Below are 22,808 nucleotides of genomic sequence, written 5' to 3'. Positions count from 1 at the left end.
CTCTGCCATTTCCCCCATATTTCTAACAGAACCTACTTTCCTGCTAACTTTTGTTCACTCACAATGCTCTTGACAGATTCCTTTTATGGGAGCACAGTGGATTAGTGTTAAGCACATCTGCCTCACATCTGGACAAAAATGTTTCTTAGGTTAATTGAACACTCTAAATTCCCTAAACAGTAGTGAGCAGTCCAGGGCACCCCACCACCCGCAATCCTTATGAGGATAAACTCATTCATTGAATCTTAAATAACTTACTAAATGACCAATCTTGATTCCTGAGAAAACAAATATCTAATTATGTAATGTAATATAGTAAACACATTTGAGATCAGTGACTTGATGAATAAATAGTTCAATTTATTACTACAGTACATAAATATATTGGAAGGCATGTAAAGAACAATTCATTGCCAGTCATAAAAATGACAAACATAAAAGTAATTTTTTTTCCATAGCTTTATATTAAGTGGGTTATCTGCTTATACTATGGCCAGTTACCATAACAATTAAAAGAATTGGTTTCGATTTTGTGAGACAGATGCTCATGCCCCAAGTTGTTCATACATATGGCATACAAGCCATATATTGGGAATCCTATATATATATATTTTATTTTTTTATTTTTTTATTTAGCAATGGTATAAAGGGAATGTAAACAACAAATCAAAGTTGCGATAAAGGTTAATGAAATCAAAATGTGGTGTAACAGGGTAAGAAGTGTATGGACCTCGCTGAAAAATTATAGTAGTAGATTAAAAAAAAAAAGAATATCAGTCAAATCATAAGATCACATCTCTGTTAATCATTCTCAAACAACTTTTTTGTCACGTCAAAAATGTTCAATATATTTCCTTTCAAAGCTGACGATGATCATAAGGCAGTTCTGGGTTCGGCTCAGTCAGACCAATCAGAGACTCCAGGAGGCAGGTGCTTGATTCGCCCTGTGGCAAATAAACAGAGCTGATCAGCCGGAGGGGGTGAAAGCTGTCTGAGTGTCTGTGCTCTTTGAACGAGCTGCGCAGTGGTCCGGAGGGATAGTCGCTGTCAAAAAACTCCAAGTCGGACTCTGAAGAGAGACTCGGGTCCATGTACCCGCTGGAGGGATAGTCCAGGGTAGGGGAGGGAGTGTTCGGAAAGCCTTCGAGGGATTCCTCATCGTTAAACGGGTCTCTTGCCAGGTTTGCATTTTCATCGAGATAATCCGTCACCACGACTGTGGTTTTGTGGTCTGTGAAGGTGTTTGCCGAAAGTGGTCCTATTCTGTCAGATGTTGTGCTGTTAGAGTCACAACTGCTGCTGCCCATGGTCAGTGGTGCTGCCATAAGTCTCAGCTGGTGACACACGGAGAAGTTATTATTTTCAGAATCACAGATGCTGAGGGTACAAGGCGCCCGTCTGCGGTTGGCAGGAAGATGCCCTCCGTCGCAATCAGAAGAAGAGCTGGAGGATTCAGTCATGTCGCTACTGCAGCTGTTCTCTTCCCCCACTGCTCGCTCCGGGAGGAAATTAAATGCAGGACTGGTGGGAATCGTAAGAGCGAGATCGCCTTCTTCCAAAGAAAAAACAAAAGGGCACATCTTGTATGGTTCATTCCTCACGTGACGAGTCTCACTCAGATCTTCCGACTCGACAAGGTCTTGTGAATGCACCGGCTGGTCCCCTCGGCTCGTCGTTTCAGCTCCCGATCGCTGCTCTAAATCGAGTCGCATGATGGTGTGGATGTAATGAGTCTGCACACGCTTGGAGTCAAACTCGACGTGTCCCTCGGTGTTTCCGCAGCCGTCCTTTGTGCAGCCACATGGGAAGCTGAAGCGGTCCACCTGAGGGTGAAAGAGATCACGCCGCGGTGAACAGTGATCGTGACACCCTTCTCCCTTATTAATAAAAACCATTTCAAGGTGGGTCTGACCTGACACTGGATGCCCGCCAAGCTGCAGGCACAGGTCTCGGGCTCACAAAAGCCCTGGCAGTCACATCCGCAAGCTTCCCTGGACAGACGCAGAGCATGAAGCTGCTTCTTCTCGTCCTTGTCAATGCGCTTCACCCCAGATGCCAGCAGGAGAGCATGCCGCTGCCTGGATGAATACGGCTGCAGCAAGCCTCTACCGTCCAGCTCAGCATCGCTCATGTGGACATCAGCGCCTTCAGATGGGAACTGTTCTACTGTGAGTTGACCTGGTTCATTTTGGCCAACAGCCTCATTGGTGAGCAGCTATGATAAACACAGATTAAGTAAGAGGACATACAGGATACAAGGAGAACAAAATACTGGTGCAATGAAGTGCACTCACATTGTGTTTCAATGAGTCATGTGTCTCCTCTCTTAGTCTGAGCTGGTGTCTCTGCCTACGGCGCCGCCTTTGCTCCGATGCGTGCTCTGCTACTGTGTACTTGTGAAGGGTGCTGTGCTGCCGCAGCATTCCCAGGGTGGCACCACCGTGACTGGGCACACTGGTGAAGCCCTGGCAGCGAGGGAAACCGAAAACTGCCACTTGGTCGAAGCGTACGCGGCACTGCCTCTTTACCAGCCTCGGCTTTTTCACTATGGACCGGCCTGGGAGAGAGAAGAGGGGGTGAGATGGGATGTGGATGGATGTCAATGTCAATTGACATCTTTTAGCTGAAAATGACGTGTTAACAGATTATTTTTGCTGGAGTTTTAAAGCTATTTTTATTTGATTTTTAGTTGTTTTACATTTTGACAAAAACCTCTATGGACATAATGATTCCTACTGATTTCTCAATACATTCATATCCATCCATCCATTTTCATTACTGCTTATCCTCACGCAGGTCGCGGGCGTGCTGGAGCCTATCCCAGCTATCTTCGGCCGGGAGGCGGGGTACACCCCGAACCGGTCGCCAGCCAATCGCAGGGCACATAGAAACAAACAACCGTTCGCACCTACGGGCAATTTAGAGTCTCCAATCAACCTACCGTGCATGTTTTTGGGATGTGGGAGGAAAAATGTGCCCGGAAAAAACCCCACCCAAGGCACGTGGAGAACATTCAATCTCCACACAGGCGGGGTTTGAATTGATAGCAAATTCCTGCAAAAGTGTCTGGTGCTACTGAAAAAAAAAACAGCAGAGAGGGGAAGAAAATAAAACACCACATGATGGAAATCTTTATTCAGTGAGGTCATGTGTCAGGTTACTGCTTTGTTTAACAGTTTGGTTTTCGGACCTTCACACATAACTGTGGATGAATTCTTGTCCCACCAGTCAGTAAACAAGTGAGGCCAGCTGACTAAACTAATCTCCGGCTGTGTGTCCGCATGTCTAAAAAGGCACACACTCTGCACCGGGTCTCAGTTGTGCGACTTCACCACCGCTTTTAAAAACAACAGGCACGCCATCACGCTAACTGACCGATACATATGACAACAAAAAAAAGACCACTTGCAACTCAGCCAATATTTTTTTAAAGAGAGACTTTATATATATTAAGTTCCATCCACAGCATCCTATTGCTCAAGCCAACGTCTTGATGTCAACGTTTCTCAGAACATGATCAAAAACAGCCCTGAGGTTAGCATGTTCATATGAGTAAGTCATAATAAGGGCTGCTGCGGCACGATAAGAGCCACTCCTACAAAACATGAACGGGAAGTGGCCAGATAAGAGAGGGGCTCGCATTATTTGAAAGAGGAGGCTCGTCGACTTGGATACTCACTCGGTACGCCGGTGGGCGCAGGAGCTGGGAAGTCCTGCATCTCAGAGGAGCCGCTCTCCCCCTCCGAGTCCCACCCTGAAGACGTGGGTGAAGAGTGTGGCGGAGAGGAGAAAGAAGAAGAAGAAGAATAGCTGGGGTTTTCCTCAACTGCCGCAAACTTTCGCTTCAGGACACCTGCCATTGTTTCAGCTCCGGTGGTTGACATACATTCTGCGTGAGAACAACATTGGGTTTAAAACATGGCGATTCTTCATGTTTTTGGTGAAGGCAGTGAGGAAACTGAAAGGCAATGGGGTGGGGGTGGGGGGTTAAGAAGCTGCTATTTTGGGGATGTGAATGTGCAAGGTTTATCCAAACATCGAGTGGGTTAAAAAAAAAAAAACATCTGAGGGTTTTCCAAGGCGACTTGGTGAAAATAGAGTGCAATGGAATGCCAGTACTGTTAATTTTGAGAGCGCTGTCACTGCTCATTAGACAAAGCAGCGTGCAGAATTTGTCAACTTTTGGAAGGCACGCAGGCCATGCGTGATCTCTCAAGTAAGACCAAGAGAAGAAATAGAAAAAAAAAAAAAACCAATAATAATAAAATCAGTCAGTGTGTGTGTGCGTGTGTCTGGCTCAATCAACAAATATGCAATAAAACAAGAGGCGCCCTTCAGACAGTATCCAGATGTAATTCTAATGAGTCGTCGCCTCTTTCCAGCCATTTACCGTCACATTTACTGCATTTAGTACAGTATCTTCCGCGAGAAAGACGCGGCGCTCTCCACTGAGAGCACATCTATTATTTAGAGGCTCAAGCACAAGGAAGCTGGAGGGGGGCCCGCGCTTGTGCTGGTGTTGCTGAAGGTGTTTAGGAAAAGTGTAACAGTATGCATCAAATCCACTGTGTCACACTTGGGAGGAATATTGCGAGTTTGGACCGGAGGAGTCGTTTCCTGCTCCCCTATGATAACAGTCGTTATGCGGCTGACCCCTTGACCCCCTTGACCCCCTTGCAGAGACATGTCAGTTACAATGACAACACTGTTCTTGCTCTCTTTACGACACACGCATATAGATAGACGCGTTGCAAAGTGGCGCAAAAAGACTAATGTCACTCTGCGAGGCGAGGGAAAATGACAGCATGTCACTTTCAATACTTTGCAGTTGGGCAACGACCGAAAATTCCACCGCACTAACTGTAGTATGATAGTGACGTAACAATTTCAAACACAACGCGAAAAGTCAAAACCACATGCAGTTGTGTGTGTGTGTATATATATATATATATATATATATATATATATACATACATAATTTTTTTGTATTTATTTATTTATTTAAACACTTTACTCACCACGGCTTCGGGGGGAGCATAATGACGAAAAAGTGCGGATTTGTGGCAGTTGTGGCTCTCGCAGCCAGCGTGTGCGTGAAGCTAATGTTGCACTGGAGGAGCGTGAACGCCTCAGGACTGCTGGCACCTCAAAGACAACACGTCACGGCAAGAGAACGACCCCCTTGTCCGTCTCCAAAGCGATCGTTGGCTCATACTGTCGGTTATTCTTAATGTGTAAATAAAAATGTAACAACAATCAAATACGCTTTTTACTACGACTAAATAAAACGCTATCACAGCAATTGTTTTGTTAAAAATGCGTTAAATATATTACGTTACAAAGTAGAACAAAATACCCCCACTACACGTCATTTGTGTCCCAAATTACACGCTTCACTGCCACTCGCCGTCGTGACAAACGAAACCAAGTATTGTTGGCAGGATCCATCTTGCTGCACAAGTCGAGCTCGTGATTAGAGTCGTTCCTCTTTGATTCCTTTCCTCTTGTGTCAGCAGCGACGTAACGGGAGATAAATCAGCTTCAAACCTCCAGCTGGTGATTATTATATCACTTGTACTTTTTTGATAACTTCTCGCAGCGTTTGACACTTACAAGCTAATCCAATATTCTCAGTAACATGTAAACATAATAATAATAATAATACAACAATTTAATTTTAAGAAGTCGAGGATTCACACACATCTTGCAGTCCTACATCACAACAAATAATAAGTACAAAGACAAACAAAGACAAAAGACGCTTACAATCATATTAAATGTACTTTTTTAGAAATTAAACCTCTGTCTTGTTTTTTTTTAACACTACACTATTGCATTTTGATGTTGGTCACGATGTTGGTACTTGGTGAGCTAAGAATTTTATTAGGTGGTGGTTGGTGTAAAAAATAAAAAAAATAAAAAGTTCCAGAACCACACATTTTTTGGTGTTTAATGCACTTGTCTTTTCTGTGTCAAATACAACAGTTGCTTTTATTGACTGACATCACTGCGACTTCCCTTTTGATTTGGGCCAACAACATTTATTCGGGGCACCATTGACTTCTGTTTCCTTCCCATCGAAAGCGTCAGCCATCACTCAGACCGAAAGCAAGTCAAGCTGCAGCCCGGAGTGTAAAGTAGGTCACGCAGTTTACAAGACACGGGATCTTATCTGTTACTGTACGTGTAACAGAAAAGCAGCTGTGTGGCTGCATTTGACACCCCCCCCCCCCACCTTTTTTTTTTTTTTTTAACATTGTCAGATAGACAAACAGGGAGCAGCTGTGGTGGCCTCCCATGTGGATGGTGAATGGTGGTGGCCTCCCATGTGAATATAAAAAGTGTACACAAATACACACTGGGATGTGTGTGTGTGTGTGTGTGAGTATCAGCTCAGCAGTGAGAGCTTGTGTTTTCTTGGAATTCCAGCCCACTGTTGTTGTGCTGTCACGTGTGCTTCCATGTGAGTGTTGGCAGAAGCAAGCAGCAGGAAGGAGGACTTGACCTACTCTGCACTCGGCTGTTCACATCAGGACTGACTGGAGCCGAGCGGGTGTAATTGTCCCCCCCCCCCCGCCCCCCTCTGCTTCTTATGCTTATGTTACAAGTTAGTTGCCTATATGTGTGAATGTATGAAATAATAATCATCATTATTATAATTATGATATTTGATTATTATTATTTTTGTTGTTGTTATTATATTATATATTTTTATGCTAGTACAACTGCAACTTTCTAAGGATCGAATGAACTGAATGAAGAACAGATTCACGATGGACTAAAAGCGTGAAAGAATGAATTTCTCTGGCGCCATCTGCTGGCGACAGTATGATAACGTTTGAAGGGTTGAAGGTTTGGAAGGAATGGCAAAGTGAATGCAAAAAAAATATTAATGTTAAATGTTTACTGAGCAAGATTAAAGAAGAAGGGGCAGGCCATATGAATTACAATATATACATACTTTGCTCATTTAAGTGAATAAAGCAAATAATGTTTCTGTAGGGCCCCAATGTATGTGTTGTTACTTTCTGGGCACTTGAAAATTGAAATGGTGGCAGGTGTCCGTGGACTCCCACATATTATTATGATGATTATTTTATTATATTTTACTGCATCGTTTCATCTTTTCTTGACCATGAGGTATGCAACACATGAACTGTGAGGATGGACAATTTAACACAACATTAACATCTATTTAGGCAGACAGGGAATGTTACTGCGCCAGGCGGCTAATCGGAACTCCGGCTCCAGTCGTAAAATAACTACGGTAAGTATGTGGACTGCAGGGAAAAATGCTGTCACTTTTTTTTTTTTTTTTCCGATACAGTAACAGAACAGCTGTGCCAGGAATTTCAACACTGAGGCAGCTGTCCATGTGCACACAAGTCTCTGGTTTGCTCTTCATGATCATGTAGCCGCGGTAAATCACATACATGATATAGATACACTCATTTGTAAATAAAGCTTGTTTATTTTCTGCTTTGCTTTTGTTTGTTTGTTACATAGAGGACTGTCATAGAGATTTATTGGGTGAGTGTTATGATGGCAGATGTCATTTCCGTATTACTGGAATCACAAGGTTTTGGAGGACTTTGGACAAAAGAAGGTGTCACTGTCCTGTGAGAGATGCTGCTGAAGCACAAGTCTGCTGCAAAGACGTCCATGCACGTGTGACTTCACCTGCTCTGTAGGTATGTGGTTCAACACTTTTTCTATATATTGGAAAGCATAACCTTATTACTATTAATGCTGCGAGTCGGGCTGTCTGGGAATTTTCTGCTCTGACCGCACAGAGCGCGCATTTTACTATTAATATTAATTAACAATATTTATATTCAGAAACATTTCTATGAATGTAGAATATTCAACGACCCCTTGGAACACTTTGTTGTAATACGGCAATAATGGCACACTTTTACATTGAAATGTAATTTGAGATTTCGAGGACACCATAACCATTCACAGAGTCATATGATTGCCAGTGTGACTGCCTGTTATATAATAATTAACCTCAGCTACTTGCTTAGATTCGAACACAATTATCATCAACAATGCATAGAAGACATCAGTCAACATTTCACTTTGAAAGAGTCATATTAAATTTAAAAAAAGGGCTTCAAAAAACAAACAGTCAAGTTAAAGCCAAGGTTACCATATTTGTACAATTTCTTTTATTTATACCCGATTCATGTCATTTTCTAGTACTTTAGTTTAAAAAACTATTTTTCAAAAAAGCGTGTGTGAACCACACACTTTCTGAACTTTAGAATAGGGTAAATATTGGTTTTACATGCATTGCCCCATATCTCAACACTGAAAGTCGTATATGGAAGTAATAGAAAGCAATAAAGTGTAAATAATGATTTCTTATTCAGGACATCCTTGTATTTTACAGCGGATAGCTACGGTTTTTGCCTTTTTTGTTTCTACATTGTCTATATGTGGCTTCCATCAACGATCACCCCAAGAAATTTATTATTGTACGCTCTATTCTATTTTAACGGAATGCACTGTGATTTTAACCTCTTTTATTTTTATGTGCCAAAAGTTAGAAACTTTGTTTTGTTTAAATTTAGCGATACTTATTTGATATCAAACCAGTTTTTCAATGTAATGACTCCATTTTCAACAGCAGTCATAAGTTGTTCCGGGGTTCGCCTGAGCAGTACAGAGTTGTATCATCAGAAACTTCCGTGACATTGCAGATATCCGTGATATTTAATATGAACAATTTATGGCCTAATATAGACCCTTGGGGAACACCATCAGTGACCTTTAATAGTGTGGATTTTTCTAGCTGCTGTTAGAGGTGCACATGTGATGGAGACGTTCGGCCTGAGGAGGACACAGTCTCTGAGGACCTTCTCCTGGGTTCAGGAGAGGTCATGGGACATGCCAGCTCCCACCCGTTGGGACAGAAAATCTGTGTCGCAGCTGGTGCATCAGTAAGTCTTGCAATGTGCATAGCTGCGCAGTACCACCCTCGACACGTTAAATACTGGCAAATAACTTTGTTTTAGTATGTGTTCCAACGCCTTCAGAACAATATACTGTATTAGTTATTTTTCTCTTCCGTATAATTTGTCAGCTGATTCATTTTATGGAGCTTTGTGTTTTACATACTGTATCAGAGTGACGCAGCAAGATTGAACCAGAAACCAAACAAAGTTGCAGGCAGATACGCAACTTAGATAGCATCTTTTTTTTTGAACCCACGCATTCGTCATGTTATGAAAATACATTTCTCCTTTTTTCGGGCCATGATGTTGTAAACTGAAATCCACAATTTCCAATCATAAGATTTAACATTAAAAGTGTGGCAATCTTCTTTTTTTTCCCCCAGTTACCAAAGCTGTGGTGACCTAAGGAGTCCAGAAAAAGTGACGCATAAATTCCAGGTAGAACAAGATGTAATAACACAGTCATGCTATCTTACACATGTTCCCCATATTCGCCTATTGACAAATTCTTTTTTGGAACCTATCCTCGGTTATTTGTTTGAAAATCCTCCCATTTTTTTTTATTTTTTTTTTGTTTTTTGCTCAGGCTAAAGTCCTGTAAAAGTATTGCTTTAGTGCCATCTTGTGGCTTCTTGGCACCAAGGAATTACTGTATGTTGAAGTAAGGGGAGGAGCTTCATTTAAACAAGCCACAACCCTGTTTAATAGAAAAGTACCTTTTTGGGGGGCATCAATTACCCCCAGATTTTGGCTATTCTGGGCAGGGCGCGGTCCCTATCCGCCGCGAATAGTGGGGGAACACTGTATATTATTAAGGCAATTTGAACAAACAAAATAAAAACCTTACCTCAATTGCATAATCTTTCAGACGTCAGACAGATTTTTGCGAGAAGAATGGAGAAGACCAGATAACAGAGACAGCATGGCCGTAGGGGGCTCTTTAAGAACCGTAAAATTGTCAAGAAGTCGCTCCATGGACTTTCTCCCTCAAAGGGAGACCTCGGGTACCAGAGCTCTATGTGCACTGTTCGAGTCCAAGGCCAAGCTGCAGGAGAACTCCAGCTCCACCGCCCGCCTCAATTCGGCAGTGTCTGCAAGAAATGTCAAGAGGGAAGGAGACCGCCCCCTGCAGGACTGGAGAACCCATGACACAAGCTTTCAGGTGTGTAAGTTCTGCGCATTTGCGCAGCACTGAATCAGGTGCGGTGCCGTGGTGGGCGACACGTTAGCACATCTGCCTCACAGTTCCGCGGACCCGGGTTCGAATGGGAGCGCGAATGGTTGTTTGTTTATGTGTGCCCTACGACTGGCTGGCGACCAGTTCAGGGCGTACCCTGCCTCTCGCCTGCAGGTAGCTGGGAAAGAATGGCAGCCAGGCTTCTGTCAGAATGGATTCTGTAATGGATTATTATTATTACACAGTTTACTGTATGTTTAGTTGTTAAATGACAGTTATGACAGCGGTAACAGTGTAAATCTGTATAACGGACAAGAAAGTGAATGAACGTGTGCTTCATGTTGTTCATGTTATTATTTTAGAGGGTGACCCAGTGGGAGGGAGGAAGGACCACAAATGGCCTCCCGCAGTCTCGCAACAAAGTTTCCAGATACTCAAATGGTGAGGTGTGGTGCTCAAGTCCATGTTTATAGTCATAGAAATATGTAAGGGAACTCATCGGCCTGTTTCCTAAAAACACGGGCTGCCCGCCAGCACGCAGGCAGTATCGAATGCTCTATATTCAAGTACCGTGTAGTAGTGGAAAAATCCGCCTCAAGGTTTGTAAAAAAGTGCATGTCACCATTGGCCGAGCAGTCTTCTGTTGCCCTTGGCATGACTCAACTAAAAAAAGATGAGGACGTAGCGCTGTAAATGCATAACTATGCGTATGGCGCACCCGCTTAAGATAGGAGTGACACTAGCGCTGATGGATTATGACGCAGACCCTGGGCCTGTGTGACCAGACCATTTCTGTGCACTGTTGGTGTTTTGAACCCCTGTGTCAAGACAAAGACAATGATTTGTCTGTGGATGACAATATAAGCCCCAACATACTAAACTTGTGAAGTGATACAACACCAAATTGTTATTATTGATCCATTTTATCACAAGAGTACCAATGTTTTATATCTATCTATCTATCTATCTATCTATCTATCTATCTATCTATCTATATATATATATATATATATATATTGCCCACAACAAGCCACCCACTGACACATCTAGGGACCTTTATAGGGGATGACAAAGTATTGGTGGGAATGGGAGATGGAGGGGTGCCCCAGTCCTTCAGTGACTAATGGAGGTGATTGACTCTGTTGAGTTGCAACCGGCAGCCACCCGCCCAAAATAGACGCTCTTAGGTGGGAGGTGGGGGGGTGGCGTGGGTGGTTGGGTTGGGGGGGGGGGGGGGGGGGGGGGCGACAGCTCTGATAAAAATCAGCTGTCAGGGGCCGAGGCCAGTGGAGTACCGCAGAGAGGAGTCAACCTTTATCACAAATCACCGAGGCATCGGGAGTGAGACACAGCAGAAGTGCCGAAGGAGACCGATCGTTGGATGAAAGTTTTGTGAGTATCCGAGCTTTCATTGTATCACTATTATTTATGACATGGTAAGATGAGTGGCCTTCTATTGCACTGCACATCTTACTGGCGAGTAATTGGGATTGTAGAGAAGAGAAGCAGATGATTCGAAACACCTCGCAGTACGATATAGTCGCCGTAATCACATTAGTGAATAAAATAATTCTGCATTTCTCGGAATTGTGGCGTAACATTTCCACTTCCATATAATATTGGTTAAGAAAACTCATTTTTCTGGCTTTTTGTCCCTGTATGCAAGTTTGGACCCGCTGATGCCAAGCAAACCAGAATTTGCCTTAAATACAAACTTTCAGTGACTTTCATTTGTCTTGGGGATGCCGCAAAAGCTCAAAGAATCGTTCGATGACAATCTGTGTGTAAATACCGCAACGCGACACTACCATTTATTAATGAACGGTAATCAGCGGGAAATAACCCGATAACTCGTGGTCGGCTATTTGACTTCCGCGGGCTTTATGCCAACCGAGACACCACGTGACCATTTGGTGACAACACGGCGAGCGCTCCCATTGACTCTCGGAATGTGCAGGTGATGCAAATTTTGTGAGCGCAAAAAAAAAAAAAAAAAAACTCTGGAAGAAGAACTGCTGATTCAACTCCTATGCTAAAATTAAAGTAAAAATGTAAAGACTCTGAAATGCACTGCATTTAAGTATAAAAACAGAAAGTAAAATACATATATATATTTTTTTGCAGTCAATTATATACAAGACTTGTTTTTTTTCACTTGGCACAAAAACAACAAACACTTCTCTGCCAATAAAATAGTTTCCCTCTTATTAATTTACATACATACGTAACTGTCGTTAAAGGACTAGCTAGCATTGGCTTGATACGCCATCAAAACGTGCTCCCATTGCTATGCTAACGTCGTGAAGTGAGAAACAAATTCCACATGTGCTTTTTCAGATTAGACGGAGATTTTTATTTTATGTTATTTATTTATTTTTTTTTTCTCAACTCGCTGGTTTTTGGGCCGGCAACGAGATAACACATTCGCCCCAAATCCTTCTTGTAGCCGACAACATCAAACAATTTACTGAAATAAGGCTACCCATGGAGAATAGCTTGCGTCTCCAAATGCGTTGCCGTCATCGTTTATGCTCTTCCTCCATGTTTTAAATTTAAAAAAAAAAAAATGATTACGCCTATTTTGATAAAATGACAAATAGAAAGCACAGATGTTTACAAGAAACAATCTGTCAGAAAATTCATAGTAAAGAAGTATTTGTTTACTTCGTTAGTTCGCATACTTGTCAGTTGCATTGCTGGTGTAACACGATGGCGGTGTTATAGGTGTCACAACGTCGGCCTCCTGGTAAAGCGGTTTTCCTTACAGTCTGCGAATGTGGAAACAATCGCCAACAGCTGATGGATCGGAAGGCGGCTCCCAAATGAGAATGCCAAGCACATTTCGGCATCCATTTGTACAGCTGTTAGAGGAGCACAACACCCTCACGTTACTGCACCGCTAATAGATCTTTTCCTCATCCCTTGACAAGTCAACCCGATCCAAGACACGTCTGAAGAAATGGCTTTGACCTCAATGTGTGGGAAAGATACGGTCCAAATCCGCAAGTAAATCGAGAAACTATTCGCTGTACGCGACCTTGCGATTCGCGATGACTTCATTTTGCAAATGTGTGTTCCGTCGGTGTGTAATTGAGGTATGTATAATTACACAAGGGACCGAGTTGACCTCTCAGCTACACTCGGTGCCTCATTCTGTCTGCTCACCCATCTATGAAAATGTTTTAAATCCGGACTAGTGAAAGGCGCCAGCTTGCTGCTCGGGCCTTTTGTCCTGCTCGGGCTTACTGTGCGAAAAGAGGAGGTGTGTCCAAATGTGGCCATGACTTACAGCTTGAACGCTACAATTCGTAGCATGAGCTGTTGACCTCACACATATTGTCCGCTTCCCAACTATATATACACGTACGAATCTGACTTTGAATACCCTATCTACGCAAGGGTTGCAGTGAAATCCAGCCTCAGGTTAAGAGTAGGATCCATTTCATGCTTTTCATGAGGTCAGTCGGTGGCATTCTTTCTGGTCAGGCGTTGATGGTTCGATGGCTCGGAGCTCACATGAACAATGTGCAAACAATCTGCGTCACTCCAGCTGAGCTAGCAGTTGCTGTTGTTGCCCCCCCCCCCCCCCCCTTCTTGGGCGTCAGTCGAAATGCTCCAGGCAACACGCATGGGGCCTTTTTTTTGGTCGTGTCAGTTGGTACAAACACGAAAATCCTCAGAAGTCTGCGTTACATTCAGTCTGTCTGATACTCCAAGTAGCTTCAAGCCTCAATGCAAGTGCTCACCTCTCAGGGAGGGCTGCCTCAATTCTTTCCATTGATTGTGTGGAACAACAGGAAACTGATTCGATTAGATTCCACTCCAGGTCCCGTTAAATACATGCACATCACCATAAATGCACAGTGTTTGATACAGTCATTGCTGCTACCAGGCACATTCGGATATGCTTATTTTCCGAGCGTGGTGAAAACTCCAATACTCATAACTATTCATGAGCGTTTTCCCTCATTCGTTCCTTTTTTTTATTATTATTTTTTTGCAGATGACAAATATAGTACATTGACATCACTGACCAAGAGGGGCATCCTAACAACAGAAGGCAGCAATTGGATATCGACTTGCTCCTCTGTCAGAGACAGGTCGGCTCGCTATCTGTCAAGAGCAGCGACCGTTGACCTCGTTGGTGGTTCAACGCAAGCAGTAAGTTCCTGAAATGCCTCTCATTCCTCACCACACACTCTGGGCCCATGGGATTCAATAGGAAGTGAACACTCTTATATTTCAAATGGAGCTGTTCCACATTTGAATATGTCCGTTGTCTAATCCACATCTCTTCAAGCAAACATGTTCTAATAGAAATGAAGGGATCCGATTTTATTTTAGCACTGCATTATACAACGCCGTTGATTACATTTCAGTGTGCCTCACAATAATAATTGTGTATTAACATCAAATCTAAACAACGTTTCTGTTACTCAACAGGGATTGATTGGTACTTCAGGGACAAGAATTAAAAGCAGCAAGGTAATTCATGACTGCCTTTTTTGTATGCTTTTGAATGTGTGTAGTATACTTTAACTGACCCTGTGTTTGCTTGACTACAGACACCCTTCATTTTTAATTTAACACATGCATAGTATAAAAAAAAATACTACCAATAATTGAGATTTACTTATTTTTTTAATATGAATCCAGGGGCGACGCAGTGACCCACTGGTTAGCACATCCTCCCAACTTCATTGGAATTGGGGTTGTATAAACAAGCAACCATTCACACTCACATTCACACCTACGGGCAATTTATTAGAGTCTTCAGTCAGCCTACCATGCATGTTTTTGGGATGTGGGAAGAGACCAGAGCACCACGCCGACACGAGGACAACATGCACACTCCACACAGGCAAGGTCGGATTTGAACCCGGGTCCTCAGAACTGTGAGGCAGATGTGCTAACGTGGCACCCAAAATGATAAACTAAACTAAAAATACAAGCTCGTTTTCAATATATACAGGTGAAATGAATTTTTTTTGTAATTTGTTTTTAATTTGGTATTTTTACTATTGTAATAATATCATTTTTTTTGGTAATAAACATTTGAATTTATTTACATAAGCATCCTTGAGTACTTTACGACAATTATACAACTACATTTAAGATGTCCACATGATGACTGCATAGAAAATGATTAATGGTCTTTTGTAGACAAAGTTATTGAATAGATAACCATATAAGCGATATGTGACATGATGCCCTGATCAATGTAAAGTGAGATGATACTCTTTAACAGGTAGTTCACAGTGATAAACATACAGGTACACTCCTCTCAAAAAAAGTTGGGGATATACATTTCAGAATGAACTTAAAATATTCTATCCTAAAAAATTTCACCTGAAAGCCCAGTACCCCTAACATTTTGTGAGTAGTGCAGAGAATCAGCGAAGGGGAAAAAAGAATTTGAAGAACACGTGCTCCACTAACAGCTGTGTGTAGTGTTTTCCTTAACCTTGGTGTGACGAGGATGGTTTGCAGTGACAAACATCAAGTGAGCATACAGAAAGGTAATGTATGACTTGACTCACATACTAATTGCATGCCATTTAAACATATGCATGTAGTCTAATATTCGTTCTCCTGAATGAGGACTGACATTATTGCATGTTCTTTTTTTTTTCCATTTAAAGATGGCTGAGACAGCCGGGAAAGTCACAGTTTCGCAATCATCTCATGATGAAGACGATCTTCCTCTCCCTCCTCCTCCTCCTGTGCCTCCAAGGCCCCTTGACTATGAAGGGTCCTCAGCATTAAGTAGCCTCCCGGTGCCTCCGCCGAAAGAAACCTTTTCCACATACTACCAGCAAAGGCAGAAGAGTGAACTGAAGAGGCTCTTTAAACACATCCACCCAGACATCAGACATCTCGGCGATGCTGTGGATGATGACATAATGAAAGCAGTGCAAACAGCAGAGGACACTGAGGCAGCAGATGCAGCATATCAGGGTGAAGTACAGTCAATGAGGTGGATCTTTGAAAACTGGAATCTGGATAGTATTGGGGATCCTCATGCCACCAGGAAGATGCTGGATGAGGAGAACTTAACAGGTGGAAATGTCAGAAGCACCTCCTCCATGTTTGAGCACTGTGATAGCAGACAGCTAATTAGAGAGGGAAATGCTCAAAGGCAGACCTCAGTCATGGGGGATGTGAGAACATCCACCTGGCTGTTTGAAACCCAGCCCTTGGATTCCCTTAACAAAAAAGACGATGAAGAATTGGTTGAAGCTGTGTTGAAAGAGCCCATCCAGTCAGGAGATGTGAGTGGGACACGTCTGCTCTTTGAGACCAAACCACTAAGTGACTTTGGACGTTGTGACTCCATAGAGGACAATAACTTCTTGAAACTGATGTCTGAGCTCCAGGAACAAAAAGGAGATGTCCAAAAGACCGTGAAACTCTTCCAGGCAGAACCTAGCTGTGCCATTAGAGACAAAAATGGCAATATTCATACAGTCAAATCCATCTGCAGGGAAGAGATCAACAATGGCAACACAGGCAGCGCTCGTTGGTTATTCGAAACCCAACCTTTGGATCTGATTAACAAGGGAAGTGATGGTGTGAAAATAATTCGGGGTATATCTCTGGAAGAGGGAAACAGAGGTGGAGTGGACAGAAAGAGGTGGATGTTTGAAACACAGTCTTTTGAAGCAATACAAGAGATTGCGGGAATGGACAAGATCAAGAGCACATTGGCTGACTGCACAAAAGAGGCTGATGTCACCAACAAGACAAAGCTCTTTGAGATGCAGCCACTAGCAACACCAAGAGGAAATATAGAGGAAAAGACATTGGAAAGTAATACAATAATTGGAGGTGATGTCAAGACGTCTCTATGGCTATTTGAAACTCAACCCATGGAGACTCTAAATGATAGCTATGAAGTTGGGTGTTTGAAGAAAATTACCATTTCAGCTGATGAGCAAGGAGCAATAAAAGACAAAAAAATTATATTTGAGAGCCAGGGCACTGAAAAGAGTTCCTCGGTAAAACGACAAGTGATTGAAAGGGGTGCTGTTATGGGATTCAAGCATCTTTTTGAAACAATTCCTCTCAGTAAAATTGCTCATTGTAATGAGGAGAATACCGAATCAGGAAATCAAATGTCTGAGGATTCTCCTTTGTATGCTATAAAAGACAGCTCTGGAAATTTCCACACGGTAACAACCGTCAGCCGTGAGGAATTCATCAAGGGGAAGGTCCAAAACTACAAGTGGGTGTTTGAGACCAAGCCTTTACACGAACTGGCAGAAGGAAAGACAAATGTTGAGGTAATCAAAGGGATCACAAGACAGGAGGACACAAGGGGAGATGTCAAGTTGGCAAAGTGGCTTTTTGAAACCCAGTCAATAGATGGAATCCATACCAAGGTCAACCAGATGGAAGCACACAGTTCAGCTGGAGGCAAGCCTTGTAAAGGTGATGTAAAGACATGCAGATGGTTATTTGAGACACAACCAATGGACATTTTGTATGACAAATCAGAGATCGTGAAAGACAAAGAGACCATTGACAATGCTAGTGATAAGTCGATCACGTGGCTTTTTGAGTCACAGCCATTAGACAGCATAAAAGATGGTGAGGAGTACAATTTAAACCTCTGTACCACGATACAGGATTCTGTAAAATCCGGGATAGGTGTTCAAACAGTCAAACATCTTTTTGAAACAGAGACCCTTGATCGCACAAGAAATGACCAGATCAACCAAGATTTAAGATGTGTTAGCCAAGTGAACTTTCAGTCAGGAGATGTCTCAAGAGTCAAAGAACTTTTTGAATCCCAGTCCCTTGATGAAATCGGATCAGAAATGGTGACGACATGTGATGAACACGACGATCACATCCGGAAAGGATCTGTGCACAAATTCACTTGGTTGTTTGAGAACTGTCCCATGAACACTATCAACAAAGACAATGAAGATGCAAACATTCAGAGAGTTAGTGAGGCTGTGAGTGGGGATGTAAAGAACAAAAAGTTTATATTTGAAACCTCATCACTGGACAAAATCCATGAGCAACCTCTTGGACAGAAGTCAGTCAGTGTGGAACAGCTGGAGAATGATGTTGACGTGAAGTCCAGTACCATGATGTTTGAGTCCCTGCCACTGTATGCCATTAGGGACAAAGAGGGACAGTTTCATGAGGTGACAACTGTGAAAAAGGATGAGGTTTTGCGTGGTGATGTGAGAGGAGCCAGATGGATGTTTGAGACTAAGCCCCTCGAAGCCATCAAGCCAGAAAATGAAGTTTATGTGATCCGAGCTGTCACTCAAGAGGATGTCGAGAAAGGAGATGTCAAATCAGCCAGATGGAAGTTTGAGACACAACCACTGGACGCCTTTACCAACAGAGAGGAACCTTCTATTAAGGTCACTGAAGACTTTGGGAGCTGTAATGTGCAGTTAAATAAAAAGATATTTGAATCTGAGGACTCAAACAGTAAGTTTGTAAGAATGGTTAGTGTCACTGACGTTCAACGTGGTGATGTTAGGACCTCCACCTGGCTCTTTGAGAATCAAACAATTGACAGTCTCAGGGGAGAACCTCAAGAGCCTGGTCCAGTCAAAACAGTCCACAGAGAAGACAGCCAGAAAGGTGATGTGAAACGCTGCACTTGGCTGTTTGAATCACAGCCACTGGACAAAATCAAAGAGCCAGAAGAAATATTTTTCCAAGGTTCAGAGGAAATAATTCCAAAAGCTGACGTGAAGTGCACAACCTGGCTTTTTGAGACAACTCCACTGGACAAGATCACCTCCAGCAGTGTCACTGACACCATGTCATTATTAAGTGAATTGAATTTAGTTTTATCAAGTGGCATCGTAATAGAAGCAAATGAAGGTCAAAATGTTACCATGGCAAAATTCACTCTGGGAAGCACTCATCAAGTCCAAATTCAGAAAGAAGAAGTTGTTGAGGGCAACCTCCGGAACATCATTTTACAGCTCTTACTCAAACCAAGCAACCCACAAGTTACTCTTCTTAGAGAAGTGGAAAAAGGAAACGTGACTACCACTGTAGTCCAACTTCCGGTCTACCAGTCAGCTACGATTGATCGGGATCAAATAATAGAAAACATTGTTCAGATGATTGACGAAATACTTGCCCAAGGTAAGAACTTCAAGAAAGGAGTCCTAATGCAAGAAACTACCAGTGGACAAGCAGATATGTCGGTCTATTCACTCATCAGACACAGTGAAACTGATAATCAAAGTCATGTTATTGAAAGAGGGGATGTGAAGTCTGCCATTGGAAATCTGTTAGCCACCGGCAGCAGTCCAAGAACAGCAACATGTAGAATTGATGAAAATGAGAAGGGGAATGTGAACTTATACAAAAGTTGCATTGAGAAAGGAGATCTGCTCTACCTGAAAACTCTTCATTCTGAGTCATCAGAAGATGATGTTGATCACAACACTCTTGGCAAGGAGCAAACTGAAATTATACAGGGGGATGTCAGGGGGGCAAAAAGAAGTCTCCGCCAGCAAAAGGAAGCTGTGGAGCGATCTATTTCAGATGTTCTACCAGGGGATGTCAAGAACACCAAAAAGGTATTTTCATCAGAGTGCTCATTCATCGCTGAAAACTGCGTTCCGCGGGATGAAATAATTCCTGGGGATGTTTCAACAGCAAAGCAACAACTTGCAGCAAAGCAATCGGTCATGGTAGAAAAAGAGGAAATTGTGGCTGGAGACGTTAAGGCATCAATGCAGTCATTAGAACGTGCAAAGCAACAGAGTATGAGTATAGAGCGGAAGAACATTAGACCTGGAACTATTTATGATATGGACTTGTCATCGAAGTGCCCTGAACCAGAAGGCAGTCAAGTACAAAATGAGACAATTATATCTGGAGATGTGAAGGCAGCTAAAAAGTCCCTGCAACTGGCCAAGCAGCAAAGCATGCATGTAGAGCGAGAGGTCATTGCTCCTGGAAAAATATACAGCCTGAATGTCTCTGCACAAGAAGGAAGCTCGACAGTGGTCACGCAATCGTCTTCGTCCTCCAGAAGCCAACAAATCAAGACTTGTCCAAAGGTCAGTGATACAGTCAAAGTTTTGGAAAAACATGTTTCCTTTGACACTTCCCAGCAGGGAGACATATCCCATAGTGCAGGTCTAATCAATTATAGCTCACCAGACCCCGCTTTTATAAGTTATGATTGTAATGGTCTGACAACAGAAGATAAGCCAGGAGATGTTATTAAAGGAGATATAAAGTCAGCAATTAGATCTCTGCAGAGTGCAGCAATGGAGCAGAGGCTCCCAGATAAAGAAGACATTGTAAGAGGTAACGTCCACCTAGCATTGCAATCACTTGAGAGGTCTAGTGTAAATGTCTCCAAGGGAGACTTTAAATCAGCATTGCTATACAGGAATTCAGGGAGAACTTGTTCAGAAAGGCACAAACAGAGTGTTGTGGTGTCTAGCCCTCCATCTGACAGAACATTGTTTCCTTCAATTTCAGTAACGCGTGAAGGACAGCCATCGATCACAGCACAGAACTCAACATGCTACCCGGTAGAAAATGGAGGCTCAAAATCATCCAGTTCTGAAGTTGTAACTGCCCCACCGTGCCTGCTAAAGAGACCACAGAACCTGAAGCCAGCTTTGCCACCAAAGCCACAATGGACTAAACCAGCGGTCACAGATTATCCGAATATGTCACCTTCAAATATAAGCAATCCAGTGTCTCTTCAAAATGCTCACTATTACACACAACTTCCCACTGACACGTCCATTAAAGATGCAAGGCACACAACTGCACTGAGTGACGAAAAATCTAACTGCCAAGTGACAAAGTCCAATGACACAGAATTGGAGATGGAGAGAAATTTCATACAGAAAATCAATGCAGCGGAGGAGATCCAAAAGTGCATGAAAGATTATAAGGACAATCCCAAGCATGAAATGAACTTGAGCTTGCAGGCTGTTTTAAATAACTTTGAGAGAACAGGCAAAGGGACACGAAACAAAAAAGCCAAAAGCCAAACAAATGTCATAAATGATAAAGGTGAGGTGAACAAACCAATGAAAAACACAACCACCGCTCAAAACTGTAGAGCAAACCTCTCTCCTCTTAACAAACAACTCTACGGGTGTGACGTGTCAGAGACAAACAGTGTGGCGACTGCCTGCCAAACAACAAAAAACCCCAATGACAATGAGAATAAAGTGGTTTTAAGACAGAAGAAAGTCAGAGAGACAGAGACTCAGCGACGACAGAGGCTTTCTGTGCACATGGATGAGATCATGAAGGGAAATGTGAAGGCAGCCATGGAAATATTTGAAAATATGAGGAAACGAGAGGAGCTAAAGGGAATCTTGTCTCAGGTGCGAGAGATAGAAGGAGAACCCAGCAATGTAGATGTTAGCTTATTAAACACATTTTGTCACAATGCCCCTGCCTGGATGGTCTCATCAAGTGAAAATTCAAAGAAAAGCAAAGTCGAGACCCAGGATGATGATCTAGAAAGTGTTTCTTCTGTTGAAACTGCATTTGAAGATTTGGAAAAGGCAAGCAAGGAAATAATAAAGCTGAAGGAACAAACTTTAGCAAAGCTCCTTGAGATTGAGGAGGCCATTAAAAAGGCGTTGTACTCTGTCTCCAACCTGAAATCTGAGGCAGACATTGCAGGGTTGTCGGGACTTTTTGACGAATCCTTAAAATCAGAGCCACATGTTCAACCTGCCAACAATATCAGGAAAATCAGCATTGTGTCAAGCAAGGCCAAATCAGGTGAAGGTAAAGACACAAGAAATCACCCCAGTGACCCAAGTCCTCTCAAGCAAGAAGCAGCCAGGCAAGCAAACAAAGTCATTAGACAGTCATCTTCCCAGTCGTCACCATCATTTATATCCATTCATTCAGCTGCCAGAAAGCCTGTTGAACAATCAAAGCCCACCATGTCGACATCCAAACCAGCACCAGAGAGGAATGGTCAAGGGGCTCCAACCCCAGACACTGTTCACAGCTCAGCAAAGCGCAAGGTCAGCGTGCTTGAGGTGCAAACAGTTCCAGAGGAACCTGCAGGAATAATTGGGACAAAGACTGTCAGTGAAACGTACAAAGAGACGGATGGCTTTGGCAATATTTTTCTATCTTCTGTGACATCAACGTTTGTCACTGAACAGTCTGATGGTAAATCAGCTGCTGCGTTTGAGGTGGTCGGGGGGCCAAACACATACAAAGTCATGACATCCCCGTTACTGCAAAGATCTAGCCGCCCTTCTGAGGACAAGAAGCTGACTAGCACTAATGAGAAAGGGAAAGTGTTTGTATCATTTAGCCAACCGAAGGAAAAACAGTGAACAAACCAAATCTCTTTAAGGAATTCCATTTGTGTTATCAGGTTTTGTTAATCATTTAAAACAATATCATGTAGTGATCAAGATGTTGATGTTTTTATTTAAGTAACTTTTGTCTTAGAGATTTTCTACTGTAACCACATAATATAAAATGTTTAATTATTTTAAATTAAGCAAAACGAGCTGATACTTTTAAGTTGTTTTTTTTTTGTAACATGTTCAATAAATTACAGGTTAGAAAAGACTATTCTCAGTGTCTTATGATTTTTCGCAAAATTGATGGGCATTCATGAGGTGTTTTTAAAAAAAAATATATATATTTTTTTTTTTCTTTGCTTGCTGTCTTTAGCA

The 22,808-nt window shown here is 42.6% G+C and overlaps 2 protein-coding genes across 9 annotated transcripts; one reads left to right on the top strand and one right to left on the bottom strand.

The window, feature by feature from the left end:
• Positions 1-339: 339 nt before the first annotated feature.
• On the bottom strand, positions 340-5,513 carry LOC133488765 (cysteine/serine-rich nuclear protein 1-like). The gene is made up of 6 exons (XM_061797068.1): positions 5,389-5,513; positions 5,019-5,226; positions 3,680-3,889; positions 2,295-2,557; positions 1,913-2,215; positions 340-1,823 (listed from the first exon to the last, which is right to left on the bottom strand). The coding sequence occupies exons 3-6, from the start codon at positions 3,882-3,884 to the stop codon at positions 858-860; spliced, it is 1,737 nt and encodes a 578-aa protein (XP_061653052.1). The 5' UTR covers positions 3,885-3,889; positions 5,019-5,226; positions 5,389-5,513; the 3' UTR covers positions 340-857.
• xirp1 (xin actin binding repeat containing 1) lies at positions 5,506-22,701 on the top strand. 8 transcript variants are annotated; one of them, XM_061797066.1, is made up of 12 exons: positions 5,506-5,556; positions 5,986-6,137; positions 6,264-7,420; positions 7,507-7,691; positions 8,798-8,945; positions 9,344-9,398; positions 9,829-10,122; positions 10,500-10,578; positions 14,141-14,298; positions 14,581-14,622; positions 15,780-20,186; positions 20,617-20,755. In XM_061797066.1, exons 5-12 carry the CDS (start codon positions 8,821-8,823, stop codon positions 20,617-20,619), a joined length of 5,163 nt encoding a protein of 1,720 aa, XP_061653050.1. In that variant the 5' UTR covers positions 5,506-5,556; positions 5,986-6,137; positions 6,264-7,420; positions 7,507-7,691; positions 8,798-8,820; the 3' UTR covers positions 20,620-20,755. The 8 variants fall into 8 exon arrangements, with proteins under 8 accessions (XP_061653050.1, XP_061653044.1, XP_061653042.1 ...); XM_061797060.1 differs by having other exon boundaries at positions 7,507-7,687; positions 15,780-22,701; XM_061797058.1 differs by having other exon boundaries at positions 15,780-22,701.
• Positions 22,702-22,808: the final 107 nt, after the last annotated feature.

Source organism: Phyllopteryx taeniolatus, chromosome 14 (assembly GCF_024500385.1).
Source record: "Phyllopteryx taeniolatus isolate TA_2022b chromosome 14, UOR_Ptae_1.2, whole genome shotgun sequence".
In the NCBI taxonomy this organism is placed as follows: Eukaryota; Metazoa; Chordata; class Actinopteri; order Syngnathiformes; family Syngnathidae; genus Phyllopteryx; species Phyllopteryx taeniolatus.
This window is presented reverse-complemented; position numbering and strand designations above follow the sequence as displayed.